This window comes from Mangifera indica, chromosome 20, assembly GCF_011075055.1.
Source record: "Mangifera indica cultivar Alphonso chromosome 20, CATAS_Mindica_2.1, whole genome shotgun sequence".
Taxonomy (NCBI): domain Eukaryota; kingdom Viridiplantae; phylum Streptophyta; class Magnoliopsida; order Sapindales; family Anacardiaceae; genus Mangifera; species Mangifera indica.
The window spans coordinates 10,045,009-10,067,945 of record NC_058156.1 but is presented as its reverse complement, the minus strand read 5'-3'; the positions used below and the strand labels follow the sequence as shown (position 1 = coordinate 10,067,945).

Here is a 22,937-nt window from a genome sequence, read left to right as displayed (position 1 = left end):
AATATCTCTTTATTAAAGTTAAAAATTTCTTGGACATACTATTATGAATGAATTATCTACTCTTTAAAAATCTATATTAATTTGTATCAATAATATTTTTTTATATTGTATAATATATTTTGTATTGATTTGACATACTGTTCTCGTATGATATTGTATGATATCATAAATATCATATTTTTTATTTTATTTTTTATTTATATCATAAAATATGTATAGTGTATTATATAATATTAATAATCATGATTTTAATCTATATTCAGTTAGAGTAAAATTATATATATTAGTAAATCTTATTAATTTGTTCATAAAAATTAATGTGCCATTATAAAAAAATCACCTTTTAATACATAACATGAAATTAATTGGTAATATTTTATTAACGAATAAATAGTGTTATATGTGTAATTATTATATATAAATAATATTGTATTATTATAGCATCGGATAGTTAAAAATTAAAGATAAAATAATACTTAATCATACGATAATATATTATTATTTGTGTATAAAAGTTATATACATTGTATTATTGATAATATTAATTAATTGAAGACAATCCAATTCCGATTTATAATTTACGTTATTAACATAATTCTGTTCTTCAATTCACTTATTAACTGATTAAAATTATTATATGTTTTTCTGAAAAAATAAAATTCAAAATATTTGTCCAAGAATTTGGGTGCCAATTCAACAGTTCATTGACTTGACTTCAACCAGATAAGGTAATGAAAAAATAAAATGTGGCGCCAAGGAGTCAAGTTCGTTCACCAAATCCTCAACCAATGGCCTCCAGTATCACTTCTTCTTCGTGGCTCAATCGAAGCCCACCAGTCGCCACCGTTGGCTCCGCTGACGCCACCAGTTGCGACTCCCTCAAGCGTCACTTCTTCCTGTTCTTCACCTCCAGCAGATCCATCACAAACTCCATTGTTTCCTACTCTTATGGTCCCACACATTCTATTCGTTGTTCCTACCGCCGTCGATGGCTTAACCCCCTCCGTCCTAGACCGTTGGATCAAGAACCTTCTCCTGAGATCGTTCGCCACTGGATTTACGCTGATTCTCTTCCACTCGTATCGCAAGGTAAAAACAGCCGAAAATATAATTATATATTTTTATTTTTATTTTATTTTTTGCAGGTGTAATAAGAATGTGATATTTGTGTGCTGTTTGTTTATTTACGGTGTAGAGAAATTTAAAATTGCGTCATATAACATATTGGGAGACAAAAATGCTTTCAAGCATAAGGATTTGTACCCAAATGTTCCTTTACAATACATCAAATGGAGCCATCGCAGAAGGTTAATATGCCAAGAGCTAATTGGATTGAGCCCAGATATAATCTGTATGCAAGTAAGCTTTCTTTTCACTAATCTACTTTTGTCTTTTTCATTAAGAAAATTTCAGTGATTCCTTGAGGATTTGGATACATTTTATTGAACTTCAAGAGTGTCCCTATAATTTTAGGGAAGGTATCTGACTATTCCATTGTTCCTCAAATTTGACGCTAGTGGGATTTGTGTATTTCTGCTGGTACTACAAGGCGGTCAATGGAAATTTTCTTTTTATTCATAAATTGAGAAATTTGAGTATGATTTAAAGCTTATGGATGTTCATGAAATTATTTATGGTAGGAGGTGGACAGGTATTTTGATCTTTTCAATGTTATGGAAAAGGCAGGATATGCTGGTTCTTACAAGGTCAATTTAATTTTCCCTTTGATGTTGATTGTGTCTTACAAGTTTATGCATCATAAATTATTTATATACTAAAAGAAGTTCTGAATCAAATGTATGCAATGCCAGCGGCGCACTGGAGATAATGTTGATGGTTGTGCTATGTTTTGGAAAACTGACAGGTAAGTTCCAGTTCATTTGTTTCCACTGTCTATTATATTGAATTGCAATTCTGATTATTTTTCTTGATTTTGTTAGTTTTCGATTACTAGAGGAAGTGAGTATCAAGTTCAAGGAATTTGGTCTTCGGGACAATGTTGCCCAAATTTCTGTTTTTGAGGTAGCAATTCATTGCTTTGCTGTGATATGTCTTCATTGCTCTGTTGGGCTCATACTCCAAGTTTTTGAATTTTAGATCTGTAATTTACCGATATCAGGAAGAATAGTAGATTGGTGTGTTATATATTTAAATTACACATGGAATGAACCAATATTGCTTGCATTGATTTGATTTAAATCATTTTTGGCATTATGTATTTTTATAAGCCTGTTTACTGGCAGATTTTATCCTTTCTGTTTCTAACTTTACCCTGTGCAGGCAGATGTGTAAAGCAAAATCAAAGAGACTAGTGGTTTGTAATAATCATGTTCTTTATAATCCTAGCCGAGGGGAAGTGAAATTAGGTCAAGTAAGCCCTTTCACTCTTGATAATAATTTCTTTCTTATGCATAAATGGCAGCAACGTTTTTCAATTCAAGCTCTGCTTAGCCATGTTAAAGTTTTTTTTTTTTTTGTGTTGCTGCCTTTCAAATGCAGCTACTATAGAGATTTACATGGTCTTAAGTGACCAAATTTAAATTTGAATGAAAAATTTTACCTTTTAAGTATGGAATTTGTTTTAGAAGGCAATATTCCAGATTTAACAACAATATCCTAAGTAGTCTAAGCTTGAAATGGCTTTGGGTTACAGTATGATTTTGATCAGTTTCTTATACCAAAATGTATGGCTTATAAATTTGCTGCAAAGTTTTTCTTCTGTTAACAATAAGCTATATTTGGCTTTTCAGATTTGTTTACTTTCTTCAAAGGCACAGATCATCTCAAAGAAGTGGGGTAATGTCCCTGTTGTTCTTGCTGGAGATTTCAACTGCACTCCTCAGGTATGAATCTGAGATCCTTTTTCTACCTAAATATGTGACACTGGCTGGAAATTATGCTTCTTACTGTGACAAATTTATACTGTTTCTCTGTTCATTGACAGAGTGCAATTTACAAGTTTTTATCATCATCAGAGGTGAAAATTATGTTGTATAAAATTTAGTTATCAATATTGATAAGTTGTATTCTACATTTCACCCTTTACTGATCTGATATTGTTGTTATTTGCAGCTGGAAATCAAGTTATACAACAGAAAAGATTTATCTGGTCAGAGAGCTTGCCATCCTTCTCAAGTTTTCGGTGCTAAAAATGAAACATGTAACCCATGCACAGTTATAGATCGGTACTTTTCATCTTTTTTTCCAGATGATAACATAAGTACTTTTCTTTCTCACATCAGTTGCTGGCATGATATGCATCTGCAGTAGCCTGTATAATTTAGAATTTCAAAATCTTAAAGATTTGAATGATAGGACATTTTCTCCTTCCTAGTTCATCTTCATAATTTTTCATCTAATGCCTCTTCATTTCAGATTTTTGCAGACTGGCTGGACAGATGAAGAGATTAAAATCGCAACTGGGAACACTGATAGCCATCTAACCATGCTTCCGCTGAAACTTAACAGCTCATATGCCTGTGTGAAAGTATCCAAATTCTCGTTCACTGTTAGATGATTTGTATATATATACACACACCTTCCACATCAAAATCTTAAAAATATATCTAACAAGCAAAATTCCTTTCAGGGTTCTACAAAAATGAGGGACTCCACTGGTGAACCTTTAGCTACTTCGTATCACTCTAAATTTTTCGGAACTGTTGACTATCTATGGTAAATGAATAGTAATGAACCTATTGAATCTGATAGTTATAATGTTGATAATGAAACTATAAAATCTCTTATTATTATTACAGGTATTCAAATGGCCTTGTACCTACCGGAGTCCTTGATACCCTTCCAGTTGATATACTAAGAAGAACAGGAGGCCTTCCATGCAAGGTAAAAACTCTGCAACATATTAACAGAATTCAACGTGGTTTAATTTGTGATAATATATGAGAGAATGGATTGTCATGATGAGACTGTGCATTTTTGTCTAATTAAAATTGCCAGGTTTTTCTTACTACACATAATATTTTGTCTTTAAAAACATGTTTCTGAGCATGTATCAAATTGTGGTATAAATTTATCAGTCTCACATTCTGGTTCTCATTGGTGGTCCAGAAATTGGGCAGTGATCACTTGGCCTTGGTTTCTGAGTTTGCAATTCTACAAGGAACTGCAGACAACCACCATGGTAACAATACGGCATCCAGCAACCACCTCAGCAATACAACAATCTAGACCAGAGGAGATGTGCATACTTTGCTTGGTGAAGAGGTAAGATGCTAATTCACATGGTCTTGCCTTGATTAATTTAAGGAGAAAAACAGGACTTCATGTAAATCATTTTGTATTTATAATAATATGGTAGTAGAGAAAACAAATTATATTGTATCATAGTTTAAGTAACCTTATTTAAATTGATTTCAGTAAAATGAAACTTAATTTTATACAAGGATTACTATTTCATGATTTCGAGTTAGTTGGTTGGATCTGTATGTTAGTTGAAGGAGTTTATTTAAACCCATAATCTGATGATGTTTTATTACCAAAAATAAAATATTATATAAAAGATAAATTAAGTAGAAGAGTATATAAATTGTTATTATATTTGATAAAATTTGATGAATATAAATAAATATTATGTTTGGTTAAAATTAATAAAAAGAATACTAAAAATATTATTTTACTTAAATGTCTTTCAGTATAATTATTTTAAAATATTTATATGTTACTTATTATATTAATTGAAAATAAGATTATTTTTGTCCTAAAAATAATAGTATTTACAGATTTAATTATAATAAAATCAAAATTATTTTGATAATTTTTAATACTTAAGGTGGAGGTGATAATAAAATTATTTTTTATATTATCAAAATCTTTTATTACTTACATAATTAAAAATGTATAAAAAATAATAAAAAATAAATTGCTAGAATAATGTTTTACTATTGATAACCATAGACAAACTAAGTATTTTTTAAAGTTCTTTTGAACTCTTCATCTATATATTAAAAGTGTTTTTAAGATTTAAATAAACTAATTTATGATTATGAGAGAAGCTTAATTTTTTTTTAGCATTTCAAGAGTGTTGAAATTTACAAATATTCCTACACAATTTTATAAATTTATTTTTTATTCTTGTATTTTAATATTATTTTTTAAAATTAACACTAAAAAAAAAAAAAACTCTTCTTCAATTTATCTGTTTGTGCTTGTTATTAGTTTACATAATTTATTCTCATAATTTTGATGTAAAGTAAGAGTAAGGCATGTTTATTCCCACTGCCACTACCCACTAAGAAAGGAAGAGTTGTTTTTCTTAAATATAAGAGTGATTAACATTTTTCCACCCAAGTGTAGCCTAAAATTTTTTTTTTTAATTAATCACATTTTTCTACTCAAAACTTAATTAGTCAGCAGAAAATCTGTATGTAAAAAAGGTAAAATCATCATTTTTTTATTTCCTATTCTTTTAAAAAAAAGAAAAATTGGCTTTCTATCTATAATTGAACCAAATTCAAATACATAATATTTTTTTAATTTTAGGAATATTGGGAGTTAGGACTGGACTCGAAAACCGAGCCTATTTGGGTGTGAGCTCGATTCAAATAAGCCAGCTCTATACAAATTCATTTGAAATTGCTCAAGCTTGTATCCCTTCTCACCAAAAAAAAAAAAATCTCTTTCTTTGCTTTTGCCACCCCATATTTGATCATTGCCTTTGATTTAAAAATTTTTTTTTTTTTTTCAAATTAAAAGGTTTCTTTGTCCATTATTTTCAAAAAAAAAATATTCCGAGAGAAGATGAATATTAATATCATTATTTTTCCTAGACCACCACGCAGGTTTGTTTTGCAATGTTGAAAAAAAGGGGTGGCTGAGTGATAATCTGAATTTACAGGGACAAAAAAGTTTTCTATATAAAATTAAAAAATTGTGTGGCCACCCCTGGCTCCACCGGCCACTGATTATGTTTAACGCAAAAAAGCAAATATTTCATTGAAAAAAATTGCAAACTAAGCGACAAAACCAGGAATTTGAATACAATTTCAAAGCGGATTCAACAAAATACCTCAAATCTGAAACACACCCAGAGTCTAGAACACCAAACTGTACACAAACGTGAGTCCACCCATCAAAATGAACACTAAAATAAGAACAAAAAACCAAGGGTTCTTCAAAACCAAAAGAAATCGAAAACTCAAAAACAATTCAAAGAATCTTCAACCAAATGGAATCTCATTTTATGTACCAAAAAAATAAATCTTGCTTCGTGCTTTAGTGTCGTGTGGCTCGTGTCTCTTCTTTCTTCAGCTCTAAGGAGCCCCACAAATATACCTGCCATCGGTTTTCAATGAGATGGGAGAGTTAAAGTTTCAATTCGATATTATTACGTAGAGTTATATTCAAATTAAATTTATTTGAGTTTAAACTCAAGTTCGAACGAATTCAAAATGAGTCACTCCTATGTAAGTTCACTTGAATTTGAGCTCGAGCTATTTTTCAAATTTACAAATTAAAAATTTTTGATATAAAACGATATTGTTTCAATAAATATATATTTAAATGACATCATTTTAATAATAAAATAGTTAAAAACTTGAGTTTGAAACAAACCGAGCATAATTAGAGTTGAGTTTGAACTCAGTTTTCACGAATTCGAACTCTATCATATATAAACCAAACTGAGCTTGAACTCAAATGAATTTGAGTTCAACTCAACTATAATTCAATTCTACTATTATGGATAGACAACTTAAGTTTATATATTTAAAACATATTTATAATAATTTAAAATTGTTATCGATAATTCTATAATTTAGTTGATAAAAGAGATAAGTTCAAGAAGATGGGATGGATTGAGTGTGCCATAGATATATCATTCAGTCCTCGCCCAAATCTCCATTTGGGAGGTCTTAACAATTTTATATTTATAATTGTTTTTAATATACGGTATTCTTTCCCATTTGAGAAGGGTTAGATGGTCTTTTTGTTGAACAAAAAAATTCATCAAAATCAAATAATTTTATCGAATAAATTAAAGTTATATGTAATTCAATGTCAACTCAAACTTTTTAAAACCCAGTTTTTACTCCCCAAGCCACCTCTTGGGGGGCATGTGGTGAGTAAATAGAAGACTATAATGTCCAAAGTAGGACCCAACCAAATATCAGCCGTCAGATTTCTTCATCAGCTTCTCTAGCTGTGGACAAATCACCACTTACATGTAATCTTCGCCTCACATAGCAGTGCTGCAATAACGACACCTATTATTCTTTTCAACTAGCTACTCCCACGTGGCCTCGCTCCTATAAAGCCCACGGAAATCAAGCAAAATTAAAATGAAATAAAAATTAGAAAACAAAACAGCACTCCTTCTCCGTACGGTAAGAATCGACGTTCGACTTCACGGCGTTGTATCGTCTCATTTTCGTTCCCCGAAAATCGGAATTGGATTCGTTTTATCCAACTCCTGTGAGTTCGCTTCAATTTCTCTGTTTTTTTGACAACAGAAAGAAAAATTAAGAAAAAAACCGAATCCGAATTCAAATACTTGAAAAAATAAACTCAAAATTCATATCATGCAGCGATTTGTTGATAACGCCCTCGCCGTCACCAAAGAGTGAGTCCTTCTATCATTTCTATCCGACTCTGTCTGTAATATGCACGTGTTTTAACATACCTATGTATTCGTTTGTATTTGTGTTGATTTGAGGGTTTAGTTATTGCGGATCTTATTAAATGCGTTTTAATTTTGAATTTCTTAATCAAGTTTGGATCATAACGAGGGTGATTTTGTGAAATTTTTGGTAATTTTGATGAGAAATGAGGTTTTGGCGGTTGGTTTGTAGTGCAGGTCGGTGAAGACGTTCACGTATGAGTCATTGAACAACGTTGTGAGGCTGATCAATGGTATTTCAGCGCTTTTGCTGACTGTTCTACCGGGGAAAGCTACTATTCTTGAAGGTTTACATGGTTGGGAGCTTCGGCCGACATTTCGTGGGCCCAGGTTTCCCCGTTGGATGGAAAAGTAAGTTTTCGAAACTTCAGAGTTTAGTTTAATTGTCTGCATTGCTGGAGTTCTTGTGAAAAGATATTGACTTAGGATAAGTGGCTTTTTACTTTTAAAACGAATCATGATACAATGTGAAGACTGTTTAGAGCAAAGCACTTCTTCTGATTTGATATTAAGCGGGATATGGGAAATTCCTGAAATATCAATTATGTTTCTTTGTTTTCATAAATGAGTTAATCTGGGATGATGGTGGAGCTTTTGGTTTACTTTTAATGCGAATAGAATTTTTAAGTTAAACATTTTTGTAGCGTAGAAGAGAGGAAGTTGAACTATTGCTTGCTTGGTAGTTTACCTGTAGGCTGAAAATGATGAGGAAATTTAGTTTTTTTTTTGGGTTGTAATATCTTATGAATTGCTGGAAAGAGTTTCTTCTTCTTGGTTCAGATTTTTCAAAACTTTGATTGAAAGGGATTTGACTGTGTAGCACACCCATGATAAGCGATAATATTGGAGATTACAGCCTGGGGAATTGGTTGTGAATGTAACTTAAGCCAGAAGCCTCCACCTATCCCAGATCCTTAGTTCTCTTTCATGGAAGGATATAATCTACCTTAAGTTACAAAAGTTGCAGGAATGCACAAACAGAGGGAATGGTATTGCCTTTAATGAAGGAGTTTTATGTAATATTTGTTTATGCTGTTATGGGTAGTGAAGTTGCATAACTTTTTTGCTGGTTGATGGTTGATTTGAAACCAAATAATCTCCGCAAATTTCAATTTTTGGCATAAATATAGTTGCTTAATGTCTTTGTGGTGAATTATTTCACATAGTTTATCTTTCTTTTTGTTTTTCCATTTAAACATGTCCTCCAATTTTCCTTTTATTCTCTATTATTATTATTATTATTATTTTTGTGTGGTGGTTATTATCATGCCTTCTGACACAAATTTCAAGGTTTTTGACATTTCTGTTTTCATGATGATATTGATGATAGTGGTGTGTCCTCGTTCAACCAATTCATTCATGAGCTTTCTATGGATTCTGATACTTCAAGTGTAGATTACACTTCAGGAGAGGAGGATTTTGATGCAGGGTATCCTTCATCACCATCATCACATGGTTCACGAATCTCCAGGACAACTAGCTCCAATAAGTATGAAAGGCATAAGACTGGTTGGATCATGTTCATACTCTCATGGATTCTGTTTCCAATTAAGTTTTTGCTGAGGATACTTTTTCATCTTGGCCGAATGTCTTATAGAAGGGGGGCAAAAGCGTCTTTTCCAGTTCATCAGCCTCTGCATTTACGGTCGATTAAGAGAGTGCACACCCTGAAGGATCATGTTGTTCACCGTACTACTGACAGGAGACGTGGAGTCATTGAGGTTTGATCGAGTACTTCTACATAGTACCAAAACTATGGTGTTTATATTGATCATTGTTTTTTTCTAATATCTTGTGGGTATATTAATGTGGATTATTTTCTCCTTGTTCATTTCCTTTGTCATCTAAATCAGGACCTTCATCTAGCAATTGAGATTGTCATAGAAGTTGTATTTGATTTTTTTCACAAGGCTGCACATTTTCTTCTTTCCCCTACAGAAGCTTCTAGATTAGCGAACAGATGGTTTTCATCTGACAGCAGTGGCAGCAAAGATATTAATGATGGTGTTTCTGATGCCACAGTGCAAACAGCAACAATTGGTGAGAATGATCCAACTGTTAGAGAAAAGAAAACTAATCTTCATCACGCTATGAATACAGATGCTCGTACCTGTCAAGATGTTATAACAGAGCTTGGGTAAGGAAAATGCTTCTGTTGAATTTTTTAAAATCTGTGGTTGTGGAAATTTTCCTATGTTTTGTAAGTTTTTTTCATACATTTATTTCCTTTAGGTATCCATATGAGGCTATACGTGTGGTAACTTCTGATGGATATGTTCTTCTTTTGGAAAGAATTCCCAGGTATGATTGGTTTCCTTTCCTTTCAGAATATAGCTTTTTGTGGGAATGTTGTGTCTGATGCTTGTGATTGTGATTTTGCAGACGTGATGCTCGGAAGGCTGTTTATCTACAACATGGAATTCTGGATTCATCTATGGGGTGAGCTGTTTCTTCCTTTTTTTTTTTCTAGTTCATGATTGTGTTAAGTCCAGTCTCTTGAACAGTATATATTATAATAGATTAAGTATGCATGTTCCTTTTTTCCCCTTCTTTTTTGGTAAGGAAGTGCACATGTTCCCTTGCCTTCCGCATTGAGTGTTCAGGAATTCTGCTTGTTTTTCTTACAAGAAAGAGGCAAATGCAGTGTAGTTAGTGGACTATATCTATATATGGTGATTGTTTTCTATCTGGAAAGTAAAGGGGTAGAACCAAAGTCATTCTTGCTTTTGCCTTCCAAATTGCAGTTGCAAATTAGCTTATTTGTTCTGTTATGAATTTATTGAACATTTTGTATTTTATAAACTACCTATTTTTTCTTCTTATAAGTTTATTTTGTTGTTTAGGTGGGTTTCTAATGGAGTTGTTGGTTCTCCAGCATTTGCAGCCTATGATCAAGGTGTGTTATAATTGACTTGGAGTATTACATTCAACACATCACTCTTTTGATTTTTCGCAAACTTACCATTACATATGAATTTTATGAAGGTTATGATGTTTTCCTTGGGAATTTCCGTGGTCTGGTTTCTAGGGAGCATATCGACAAAAATATTTCCTCTCGACAGTAAGTTTGTATCAGAAACTATAGATAATTTCCTTTGCAGTCATATATGATTAACTTGCACATTGGAATCTGAAGTGGAAAGCATGGGACAGTAGATTTCGACATATAATCCTTTCTACACCCTGCATGCACGCACATGTCATAGGAGGTGGCCGTGAGGTACGTTAAATGGTATTTTACTAAAAGTAAATGTGACTTCATGTAGGTACTGGCGGTACTCTATCAATGAGCATGGAATGGAGGATCTTCCAGCTATTATAGAGAAGATTCATGATACTAAAACTTCAGAATTGAAGATAAGTCATCCTGATCTCAAGGAAGAAATAAATGAGGATCAGCCTTACAAACTCTGTGCAGTCTGCCATAGCTTGGGAGGAGCTGCTATGCTGATGTATGTTATAACTCACCGGATTGAAGAGAAGCCCCACAGACTCTCGAGATTAATTTTATTATCTCCAGCTGGCTTTCATGATGATTCCAGCTTGGTTTTTACAGTGTTTGAGTATCTGTTCCTATCTATGGCGCCTATTCTTCAGCATATAGTGCCAGGCTTCTATATACCAACTAGATTCTTCCGTATGCTGCTAAATAAGCTGGCACGAGACTTTCATAACTATCCTGCTGTTGGAGGCCTGGTTCAAACACTAATGAGTTATGGTGTTGGTGGAGACAGTTCCAATTGGGTTGGAGTGTTAGGTTTGCCACACTTCAATATGAATGACATGCCTGGAGTTTCATGTCGAGTAGCTCATCACCTTGCACAGATAAAACATTCAGGAAAATTTATAATGTATGATTATGGGAATGCATCCAAGAACATGGAGGTGTATGGCTCTCCCGAGCCATTGGACTTAGGTGAATATTATAAACTTATTGATATTCCAGTGGATCTGGTTGCCGGACGGGAGGACACTGTAATTCGGCCTTCAATGGTAAGGAAGCATTACAAGTTGATGAAAGACTCTGGTGTTGACGTATCATACAGCGAGTTTGAATACGCCCACTTGGACTTCACGTTCTCCCACCGTGAAGAACTCTTAGCCTATGTCATGTCACGCTTGCTTCTCGTGGAGCCTACCCCCCCAAAGAAACAACTTAGTCATAAGGCCATGAGGTCGAGGAAAAAAGGACAGGTTAGTTCCTAATGGTGAATATAATACAAAAGCCATCTGAATTTAGCTTGTGTGTTGTATCTCTCGGATTGTTGTACATGATTTAAAGATAGGTCTTTCTTCAAACATGATTATCTTGTGCATGATTTAAAGATAGGTCTTTCTTCAAACATGATTATCTTCTGGTATGTTTTTTTGACGCTGAAAGTTAATTGTTAGCTGGGGTAGAGTTAGGTACTAAAAGTTGTATACCAGAAACCAAAGGTGCTGTACTTCTATTTGTAGATAGGTCTTTCTTCAAACATGATCATATGAGTAAGCTTTCTGGTAAGTTTTTTCGTCACGGAAAGCGAACCGATAGCTGAGATAGAGTTTATGTAGTACAAAGTTGTATACCAGAGAACAGAGTATAGTCAGAATATGAATAGATTTGTGGTCTGTAATTTTATACTGCAAAACTTAGTTTTGGACAAAGTTTCCATCTCCATGTAATGCTGGGAGTACCCTTATTATGGGGGATGAATATATACGAAAGTGAACTAATGTGATTGTAGCAGCAGTACATAAAATAGTTGTTGCTGGCTTGCATCTTGATTTTGTCAAAGTTATTCAGAATGCATAGGGTTGGATTTTGCTAAACTTGTTTGAGCTTGAAAACGAGCTTGTTTTAAGTGAATTCAAGCATAAACCTAACAGTTAAATATTTTTTTAATTTGAGTTTTAGGGGAGATTCAGCTTGTCAAGTTTGTGAGCTTAAAAAATATTTAATATGAATTGGTTAAAACAACGTTGTTTTAATTTATATATGTCAAAATAATGTTGTTTTAATTTTTTTTTTTTTAAATTTAACAATAGTATTAAACTGAGTTTTAATTCCCTTAGATGATGATTTGATAAATATTAAGAATATAATTTCGCCCCATATATTACAAAAAACCTTTTCGAAAGAGAGAACAAATTTTCTACATTCGAATTATGTTAAAATGATAGAAGTTACATCAATATATCTACTTAAAGCTCATTAGCTCATCGAATTAAGTAACGACAAATTCAAAGATTAGTTTAGATATAATATTGGAGAAATTTGAATTTAAATTCGATTTGATAATAGAGAGCCATAAGTAGCTCCTATGCGCAGCAATATAGCTAAATTATTTATATTAAACTTTATCGAACAATGGTTGGTTTGTGAATGCACACTAAATGGAATAGTTAATTTATAAATATATATATTTTCACCTACGCGGGAAATTTTAAACCATTTAAAATATTATTTAAATTTGAATAACACTATATATAACCCATTCAACAAGCGGGAAACCACGAGAGGGTGGGAGGGCGACAAAGAATGGATGATTCGGGAGCGATTCTCAGCCATATTTCTTCACTGAAGGACATGTTGGATCAGGTACTGTTCATATTCGGCATTATTGTTCGATCGCTCTTCCGCAACTCGAAATCTAAGGCTTTCTTCATTAAAAATCTGAAACAATTCAAAATTTTCTAGATCAATGAAGAAATTGAAGCGAATATCCAGATCACGTCCGATATTGAATCTGAGATCGTTAAATGTACGGAGATCGAAACCGCTTTAGCGGTAAAAGAATCCGAGTTGACCAAGATGCTCTTCATCTCTCAATTTGAAATCATCGGATTTCAGTCCGTTACCGGTAATTTCGTAATACACTTCTTTTCTAAATCTTTTAATTATTATCAGAAAAATTTAGGTGATTTCAAGGAATTATTTAATTAAATTTTAGAAATTTCACTTCATTTGTGAAGAAGATTAATGGAAAATTGTATCAGGGAGGTTTTATTTGAATTTTAGAAGAGATGTTTGATATTTGGTAGATAAGTCATGCTACTTTACTTGGTTCAGTAGTATGTTTAACCAGAAAGTTAACAACGGTCTTAAATTAAGTCTTTATTATGCTACAATTATATTTTATTTATAATTTGATATTCAATTTTATGAGGCAATTGTTAGGATTTGTTTCCCTATAACATAACAAATTTCTTTTCAATATTAAGTTTCCAAAGAATTTTGAATCCAATATGGTCTGTTGTTATTACTCAAACTAGGAAGGCCTAACAAAGATTATCCCTGATGTTGTGCTGATGACTTATGTTTCAGCTTATAAGTTGCTTGTCTTGGAAGTTTACTATGCTATTGTTTAACTGGTTACCCAATCCTATCTATTTTATTATATCTTAATACATTTTTTTAATCCTGTTTCTATAGTTGATTCAAGGAAGTCAATGAAAGTTTTGGAGGACGAATTAAGTAATCTGAAAACAAAGCGGGATGACATACTGAAAAGAATGAACAAGAAGCGGTATTGTCAACTTTCTTTGTTTAATCCTGTGTGTTGTGTCTTTTAAAATTAAGTTTCCAATGAATTTTGAAACTAATATGATCTGTACTTACTTTACTCACACTTGAGAGGATACAAATGAAAATTATTGGTGATTTAATCGGTGATGTTATGTTAATAACTTATGCTTCAATGTTTTTGTTATTTGTCTAGGAAGTTTACTGTTATTGCTTTTTGTCTACCTATTTATCGTATGTATTTTTATTATGTTGAAACATATTTTTTCTACCTTGTATGTTTAGTTGAATCAATTAATTGAAATTTTTGGAAGAGGAATTAAGTAATCAATAATGCTACGTACTCAACTTTTGTACACAAATAACAATATATCGTCATATGGTGGATGTTGTTTTATTTTTAATTTTTAACTGTCTAATCACATAATGACACATAGTCGTTGGTACACAAAAGTTATGTACATATCACTACTCTTAAGTAATATGGGAAGAAAGAGGGAGGAGATCTTGAAAAGAATTGTGTAAAAAGAAGTATTTTCAACTATCATTGAGTATTGAACTAATAATTTTCAGCTCTGATACATATTATTTTCAAACTTAGCATATATGTTTGAGTATTGGATAGTAATACTATGTTCGAGTATCTGTTGATTGTGCTGTAGAAGTCCTTGTGTCTTATTGTATTTTTGAAACTATGCAGTGAAATGATATGTACATAATTACAATCTTTATATGAACAATTAAATAGGGCAGTATAAATTTTCAAGTGTGCTCACAGAAACAAATTAAATACATTGTCCTTTTTTACATTTGTAGAACCATACAATTAATTAAAGATAGCCACAAATGGAAAAAGATATATGCTCAGTTTGGTTTCACAATTTTCTGATGCTGATAGTGAAGACTGAATGGTGGTTTTACATACAGGGAATGTTTTACTGCACTCTGCCTAGAATTTCAGAGGGACATTGGCGAGGGTAAAAATGATGAGCTGGTAAACTTGTCATCTGAGAAGGAGAGTCTTGAAAATGAAGTTCATATGTTGGGTGAAAAAATTAATACAATGCAAAATGTGATGCTTGTATTTGAGGAAGAAATCCTTGAAGATCTTCACAAGTCCAATTCTGGTAATTTATACAGCTACCTTTTCATCTGTTAATTTGGCTCCTGAAGTACTATTTTGTTAAGAACCGTTTGATGGATGAGGCAAAATAGTGAAGTAAATAATAATATTATGGTCACTTGGGGCCTTGGGCATTTTGTCAATGCACATGAATGTTGTTGTATGTGTTTTCATACAATTAAATATTCTTCCCATCAAAAGGTGTAATTAACTTGGCTAATTTAGGAGGACATGGAACTTACATACATATCATGGTTAACAATATATGGATAGTTTTGTGTCACAGAATTGTTCCCATCTAAAAGTTTTGGGATTTTCTGCAAAAGCTCTGCCATCATCTGGATAATTGGATTATCAACTCTGTGCAATATAATCTATGTTTTGATATGCAAAATTTTAGATAGTTAATATATAGATACTCTGTAGTCTGCACTACATGAGCCATGTAAATGGCAAATTTTTCATATCCTTGCTATGCGAATTTTGTACTTCTTCATGGGTCAACTTGGTAGAGCTTCAAAAGAATTTTCATATGCATTCTATGTAGTGAACAACTAATGGATATCCACTCATGGTAAAAGCAAATAAAGTGTTTCCATTGGTAGAATAAGTGGTGTCAATCTTCCTAGAAAATTTATGATTTTCAATATTTTTGTGGCATTTGTACTGCATATAATCATATATCAAACATTGAAGATCAGGCTGTTAAACTAGCTTATGATTTTTCAATTTTCTTGCGGCACTTATGCTGTGGATTGTTAGAGATCAAACATTAAAGTTCAAACCCTTAATCAAGTTTATGATTTTTCAATATTCTTGTGGCACAATCGTTTGGTCTTAGCTGTGAAACATAAAAGTTCAGACCATTAACCTAATGACTGCACCATGATAATCTGCCAAATCTGTTCTTAACCCATTTTGCTATCTGCAGCTGTACATTTTGAGATACAAAACGATAAACAAGAGAACGAGATATTGCTGAAGGATATTGAAAATTTGAGGAGTACGTTGCTTCACTATTATGATTCATCGTGATTACAGTAAGTTCATTCTCTTGGTTTGGATGATTTTATCATCGTTGTTTAATTTCTTTTCAGTATTATATATAGAATAATACTAAGCTTCAAGTCTTTTTACATTATTATATTAATAGCACCTAAGACATCATATGAGATAAAAATTTTATAATAAAACTATATAAACACATGATCATCTTGCCTTATTAATTATAATTTCATTCATCAATCGAAGAATGTTTACATTTTGATGTGCATCTCTTTAGCAATAGAATTATTAGTAATATTATATGTACATGTTTTAAATACACAAATTATCTACTCCTGAAAAGAAAAATAAAAATGGCAGTTAATATTATATGTACATATTGTTAGCTAAAGGGGTCAGCGGGACGGAGGCTGATATTAGTAATGCTCCATGTGAAAGGTTCTACTTGGCAAAACAATGGCAGATCCTAAATCTTCCAATTCTTACCTATGTTTCACCTCCATCAACTTTTGTGACTAAAAATAAAATAAATATCAATGGCTTTCAATATTGACTTTAACTGAATAATGAACTTACCTTGCAATATTCACAGTGCTGCATCAAATGTAGTTTTCAGGCATTTACTGAGCCTATTTGTCATGACTACTTGTTGCAGAAACAAAGCTTGAAAGTGTAGTCCTTAGAATCAAAGCTGGACCACTTCTGTTCATATTTTCATTTCACACTGAGAACCTGAAAGGCCAGGAGCTATCAAGGTAAAAAAGCTGTCATAGTGATTCAGGGTCTGTTACTATACATCAGTACTTGGCTTTTGGTTTTCGTGCCACATGGGGAAAGCGACTGTTCATTGGTCAAACTTTTGACTTCCAAAAATTATTGCTTTCATTGCATTATTGTCGTAACTGGATTTATTTGAATTTAAAAATAAATTTAACTCAAATAAATCTAAAATAAATTTGATTTAAGTAAATTATAATTTAAATTAAGTTTAAAAATTAAATATTTTTAAATTTAAGATTGAGTTTTATAATTATTAAACTCATAAATTTAAAATATTTTGGTATAAATTAATTAAAATAATATTATTTTAATTAAATTAACTCAGACCTTTTAAGCTAAATGTATTTGAATAATTTTGAAATGAGTTTACCCCTAGTTTGAGATCTGGATCCGCGCGTCACTGGTAGTTTTGGACCTTTTGGTACATTCTCATCTTACCCGAGTGTCTTGGATCTTTCTTTTTCAGGTAGGGGTGGGACATTGGAGATTGTTTGTTAGCACGCTCACCAATGAGTACGATACTTGTTTCTTCCCAGTATAAGCGTGGAAAAGAGGTAGGTAAACAATTGCACCAAATTTGAAGTTTGAAGACTCGTTGGGTTCACGAATAAACTTATTTTTTTTATCTAAAAGAATATATCGGTCGGTAGGGATTTATTCTTGCATTGAATGTCTAATTGTCTTGTAGTAATGATAATGTTAATATCTTGAATCCCAAGTCCAAGCCAATATTGAGAACATGGCTTGGGGAAAAAAAAAACCAAATAACTATGCCCACCCAAGGTTTGGTAAAACTTTATTTTGCACCTTTAAGTTTGAACCTCTTTCCCTTTCATTCCATCTTCTTTCTCCCATTCATTTATCTTTAACAAATATCAACATTTTTCTGTTTTTTTCCCTCTTATTTCTTCCACTCAGTTGTTTTTAATAAATATCTATCTGTCTTATCCTATTATTACTCTGTTCATTTATTTTTAATTCAAATAAATATAAACTCTAGCGTTATTAGTAGATTTTTGTAAGAAGATAAAAATAAAAAAGTGATAGTGAAAAGGATGGGAGGACAAGAATGACTAATACTGAAGATGACTAGAGTAGAATGATGGTTGGTGGTGAAGATAAATAAAGAAAAATGATGGTTGATGAGTGGTGGTGAAAATGATATGAGAGACAGGATAGCTTGCGGTCGTTTGCCAAAAGACTATTTTTCATCTTGATTGTCAAAATACTATTAGCAATCAAGTTAGGGTTTATATTGGTCTTTTGTAACTCTTATCTTAGGGTTAGATTCGAATTTAAGTTTGGTTTGATATTATAGTTAAGTAAAAAATAATTAAAATAATCTTTTATTGATATGTATTGATCGAAATAATATTTTTTTAATAAATTTAAATCAAAATTTTAATTTCATGAGCTTAACAAGTGGAACACCTGTTAAGCTCAAGTTTCATCTCAACAAAGTTAAACTTTTAAATTTGAATTTAAATTCAAATTTGTTTGAATTTAATTTATTTTCGAATTTAAACAAATTTAACACTAATCCAGTTTAACCTTATCTCAACCTATCTTATTCAATTTTGTTGGTGAGACATGATGGTTCTGTATAGTAACTTATCTACTGCCGTCAAATTTAAGGAGTCGAGGTTAAATGATTTGCCAAGTTTGGCCTTCTTATCACTAAAAGTCAGACAGTCCCAACTCCCAATTGACAAATCGAGCCCAATAAAGTTAATTAGACAGGTGAGTGACAGTCCCAATTGACAAATCGAGTCGAAAAAGGTTAACTGGACAGGCGAGTGACATAAAGGTGTGAGAATGTGGTCCGACCATCACAGGACACCCAACACAAGGAACGGTGAATGCAAAACGAATAGGAAAGAACAACATCTAAAACAGTAAAACTACATTGTCGTCCATGTCACAGACACTAACCATGTTTTCCTCGTGAATATCACATGTACCCGTGACCACAACCGTACCATACAGCTAAGTCTTTTCTGTTGTTTGTGCATTGAATAAATAAGCTTCGAATCTTTTCTTACGACCAGAAAAAAGAGTGCTTGAAAACAAATACTCGGCTTGGGGGGCCTATGTTTCATGATAGAGCTCTTTAATTCATTTGTCTTAGCCCCTACATTTAACACAGGAAATTAAGACACGTGAGGAAGCCCACAATGGGAGCTTAACTTCAATTATATATATATATATATATATATATATATATATATATATATATATATATATATATATATATTTATATTAATATTTATATATTTATATATATTAAGATTTGGGGTCAAATATATTCATTATTATTTAATTTTAAAAATTTAATTAAGTATTTAGATAATATATTATTATATAATTTTATATGATAAAAGATAAAATATATTATCTGAATATCAAATTAAAATAAATACTCACCAGTTTGTTTGATAAATGTGAAAGTCTCTCCACATATATGATTCATAATTAAAAGATTTTTTTTTAAATAAAGAAACTTTATTTTATTTAAGTTGAATTATTCTTTTGAAAGTAAATCAATTATACTAAATAAGTAAAATTTTGAATGATCGATTCAATAATTATTAAAGTAGTTATATCAAGAGTTTAATTTTGATATGGGGAAAAAGATTATTTTCTACCCAAGTTTTAACTCAATCTCAAAAACATATCCATGTTTGATGAAAAACTCAAACACTTACTTATTTTTAAATCGTCGTTAAGTTTTCTGTTAAATATAGGGGTAAAATTGTTATTTTATTGTTTATATTCAAGTTATATAATTTTATCGCATTTTCCCCCTCAAATTTTCAAAATTAACTTTTACCCCCATACTTGAACTTTGAAACCCCCAAATCCCTAATTAAATAAGTAATTGTTTGATAATGAGCAAGGAATATCTGTCTTTCGGCTAAACAGGATGCATTGAACTCATAATTTATTAAATGCTTTTTATGAATGTCAACTAAGTATCGTAAGTAAATTGTTCTCGATTATTCAATCATTTGATAACCGGAGTCATTCTTTGATAAATGATCACTTGGACGATGGTCATCCTTCTTGGATGATGATCGTCATCCAAAGGTTGACCTTTGGACGAAAACTTCTTCGTCGTCGGTCAATCGTTATTAGAGAAATTGGTTGGATTTTAGGGGGAAAAAAGTGAATTTTTTAAAACTTAATTCAGGGGATAAATGTTAGTTTTTCAAATTAAAAAGGGAAATGAGATAAAATTTTAATTATTTAATATTATTGATAAAATGATGAATTTGTCCCTTAACCCTAATAGAAAATATATGGGTGGGTTTTAATGGATTAAACTTTATATGAGTGTTTAAGTTTTTCATCAAACGTGAGTATACTTTTGAAATTAGGTTAAAACTTAAGTGAAAAATAGTCCTTTTCCCTTTGATATAGTATCAATAGATTTTGAACATATATTTTTATACTTAAAAATTTTTTTTTGTCACTCAAACTATTCCATTAGAAACGTAAGTGAAAGATTCTTTTAGGGGAGAAAATAATAAAGTAAAACTCTTAATAGGGAAAAAAATGAAGCAAAGTGAATAAAGTATGGATAGTTCGTGTTTAACTTAAGTCTGAACTGAAAGGTAGGGTCATATAGATATTATCCGTCAAAAGTAAGCTGACTCGTAGCTGAAGAGGCAAAACAGATTCATGCATCTTTGGACGTTGGAGGGATATCACCTGTGTGCAACCGTGTGTCATCCATCAACAAGGGCGTGTGGAAAAAGATGGCACTTTAGATGAAAGGATGATGGTTTCATTAAGGCAACATCACTATTTCGCACTCAAAGTTTGACAAAACACAATGCCCACCTTTAAATTTGGGAAAACTAACTTTCTATCCATTTATTAAATATTTTATGAAATTGCTGAAAAAACGAAAAAGTGTTCAAACTAAATGACACATTGCCCCCAATTTTTTAAAAACAGTTTTGTACCCTAATTTGTATTATTTTGAATTAAAAATATTGAAAAATTAATACGTCCAAAATTGATAGGGGTGTTGATGACATAAAATTTATATTTAGGAAAAAACAAAAATTAAAAAAATTAGTACGCAAAGAAATTTAAAGATGGTTTTTTCAGTAAAAAATGTGGATATATTTGAGATTATAGTTACCCTTGTAAAGAATTAAATATAATATAACAAATTAGGTGTAAAAAATTATATCATAAATAATTGAGATTATAGTTATGTTTTTAAAATATATAGGAATGAATATGATAGTTTTTTAAACAAAATAGGAAAAATGTTCATTTTCCCAAATAAGTTTAAAAAAAATGCATTTGCATATTTACAATATTGTTTATCGTTTAATCTAATAAAGATGTTATTTTAATATCTTAAACTTGGAAAAAAAAAATAACATTTAATAATTTTTTTTATTATTATATTTAGATAAAATAACATAAATATTTGTTAATGGCTAAAATTAACTGTTGCCTTCAATAGATGGGCGAGAATTTGAATTTTTTCAAGTTTAAAGGGTTAGAGAACATTTAATCAAATGGTGGGTTGTAAATAGTTATTTGGGCTTTTTTTATTTTTTTTAAAGCAAACAATCCATAGGTATAATAGTGACACGAAGTTGATGATGAATTTTCACGCCTGGATGAGTCATCATTTTGAAAAGCAGAGAACAAAACTTTATTGAAAGTAAAATGATAAAGAAATTAAAAAAGAAAGGAGAAAAGGGTTTTTATTTTAAATTTTAAATTTAAAAAAATTATGGTTTAGTTTTTAATTTCTTTGGAATAATATTGTGGCTTAATTTGGTTAGATCATTTTCTTAACTTCTGCAATCAACTTCAAGGATTTTCATATAATTTTGGTGGAGTTTATGGTTAGGATGGAATACGGTGAAAAAAGAAATAAGTCTTATGAGTTTTGATTAGAGGTTTTTTTCAAAATCATCTGATAATCGAATCGAATCAAAAATTAAATAAAAAAAATAAGATATTTAAAAGACCGATTGGGATAGTAATTCAAAAATATAGAATAACTGATTTTTTGATTTAGTTATCGGTTGGTTTGTTTAATTTTTAAAAGTGATTAATTGAGTTAAATTAGTTTTAAAAAAATTAAATAAAAAATTAATAAAATATCAAATATTTTTTGAAAAAAATTAGAAAAATAAAATATGATAATTTATGACTAACTGAAGTTTTGACAATTTACGACGGAGGATCATCTGGTAAAATCTGAAGAGTAGGAAAGTAAAATTTTGAACTTGTGAAAAGGACTAAAATGTGAACAGAAGGAATTTGAGAGAGGCTAATAAACCAAGACACATGGTGACAAAATCCAAGGAATTTTGTCAAACAAAGTTAGACGATTCAAAGATTCTAGCGGAAGGCAGAGTCGACTCGACTCCTACGCTATGGGTTGGTTCTGTCCAAACTACATTGATTGACAGCCCAATTAATTTAATCCGCAGGTGTAGTCCCCCACATTCAATGAGAGATTTGATTAGTGTGATAGTGCCTTCTATTCTTTCTTCCTTTGTCTAGTGACTGGGCTTTGATAATCTGGCAATCTCCCCTTAATAATTTATGTTTAATATTTACCAATTTCATTGTTATTTTATTTTATTTAAATATTTTAAAGATTATTGTGTGTAATTATTATAAAATATTATTGGCTTTGGGTTTGTTGAAAAACTATTGAAAAATTATTAAAATAGAAGAAACATCGTTACATATGAAAAATGAAAAAAATAAATAAAAAATTATTTAAAAAGATGAATTTATTAATAATTCAAACTCGAGTTAAAAGACTCCCGTAACTCGAACTTTGCTCATTGGGCCGATTCATACCCGAATCCACCGCTACGTGAGAGAATGTTGCTTGCCAGTGAGCG

The 22,937-nt window shown here is 31.2% G+C and overlaps 3 protein-coding genes across 9 annotated transcripts; all 3 read left to right on the top strand.

The window, feature by feature from the left end:
* Positions 1–733: 733 nt before the first annotated feature.
* LOC123204050 (carbon catabolite repressor protein 4 homolog 3) lies at positions 734–4,326 on the top strand. The gene is made up of 13 exons (XM_044620593.1): positions 734–1,089; positions 1,196–1,359; positions 1,641–1,706; positions 1,812–1,864; positions 1,941–2,022; positions 2,285–2,371; positions 2,751–2,843; positions 2,945–2,977; positions 3,073–3,185; positions 3,376–3,487; positions 3,590–3,675; positions 3,759–3,843; positions 4,069–4,326. Exons 1-13 carry the CDS (start codon positions 789–791, stop codon positions 4,186–4,188), a joined length of 1,395 nt encoding a protein of 464 aa, XP_044476528.1. The 5' UTR covers positions 734–788; the 3' UTR covers positions 4,189–4,326.
* Positions 4,327–7,290: 2,964 nt separating this feature from the next.
* Positions 7,291–12,394, top strand: LOC123204534 (lipase member N-like). 6 transcript variants are annotated; one of them, XM_044621249.1, is made up of 10 exons: positions 7,291–7,576; positions 7,811–7,984; positions 8,964–9,122; positions 9,231–9,354; positions 9,487–9,770; positions 9,866–9,934; positions 10,016–10,072; positions 10,477–10,529; positions 10,619–10,694; positions 10,900–12,394. In XM_044621249.1, exons 1-10 carry the CDS (start codon positions 7,536–7,538, stop codon positions 11,837–11,839), a joined length of 1,977 nt encoding a protein of 658 aa, XP_044477184.1. In that variant the 5' UTR covers positions 7,291–7,535; the 3' UTR covers positions 11,840–12,394. The 6 variants fall into 6 exon arrangements, with proteins under 6 accessions (XP_044477184.1, XP_044477183.1, XP_044477187.1 ...); XM_044621253.1 differs by having other exon boundaries at positions 7,292–7,428; positions 7,542–7,576; positions 9,029–9,354; XM_044621251.1 differs by having other exon boundaries at positions 7,293–7,428; positions 7,542–7,576; positions 8,964–9,354.
* Positions 12,395–13,097: 703 nt separating this feature from the next.
* LOC123204784 lies at positions 13,098–17,937 on the top strand. 2 transcript variants are annotated; one of them, XM_044621582.1, is made up of 7 exons: positions 13,098–13,214; positions 13,314–13,476; positions 14,049–14,142; positions 15,066–15,265; positions 16,193–16,301; positions 16,922–17,021; positions 17,513–17,937. In XM_044621582.1, exons 1-5 carry the CDS (start codon positions 13,155–13,157, stop codon positions 16,294–16,296), a joined length of 621 nt encoding a protein of 206 aa, XP_044477517.1. In that variant the 5' UTR covers positions 13,098–13,154; the 3' UTR covers positions 16,297–16,301; positions 16,922–17,021; positions 17,513–17,937. The 2 variants fall into 2 exon arrangements, with proteins under 2 accessions (XP_044477517.1, XP_044477518.1); XM_044621583.1 differs by having other exon boundaries at positions 13,122–13,214; positions 13,386–13,476.
* Positions 17,938–22,937: the final 5,000 nt, after the last annotated feature.

Bases quoted from the DNA above. Each gene is read 5' to 3' on its own strand.
- LOC123204050 (XM_044620593.1), top strand. From the start codon at position 789: ATGGCCTCCAGTATCACTTCTTCTTCGTGGCTCAATCGAAGCCCACCA. The intron at 1,090-1,195 runs GTAAAAACAGCC...TTTACGGTGTAG, and splicing joins TCTTCCACTCGTATCGCAAG to AGAAATTTAAAATTGCGTCA. The intron at 3,844-4,068 runs GTAAAAACTCTG...TTGGTGGTCCAG, and splicing joins CAGGAGGCCTTCCATGCAAG to AAATTGGGCAGTGATCACTT.
- LOC123204534 (XM_044621248.1), top strand. From the start codon at position 7,536: ATGCAGCGATTTGTTGATAACGCCCTCGCCGTCACCAAAGA. The intron at 9,771-9,865 runs GTAAGGAAAATG...TATTTCCTTTAG, and splicing joins GATGTTATAACAGAGCTTGG to GTATCCATATGAGGCTATAC. The intron at 10,073-10,476 runs GTGAGCTGTTTC...TTTGTTGTTTAG, and splicing joins ATTCTGGATTCATCTATGGG to GTGGGTTTCTAATGGAGTTG.
- LOC123204784 (XM_044621582.1), top strand. From the start codon at position 13,155: ATGGATGATTCGGGAGCGATTCTCAGCCATATTTCTTCACTGAAGGAC. The intron at 14,143-15,065 runs GTATTGTCAACT...TTTTACATACAG, and splicing joins AAAAGAATGAACAAGAAGCG to GGAATGTTTTACTGCACTCT. The intron at 15,266-16,192 runs GTAATTTATACA...TGCTATCTGCAG, and splicing joins TCTTCACAAGTCCAATTCTG to CTGTACATTTTGAGATACAA.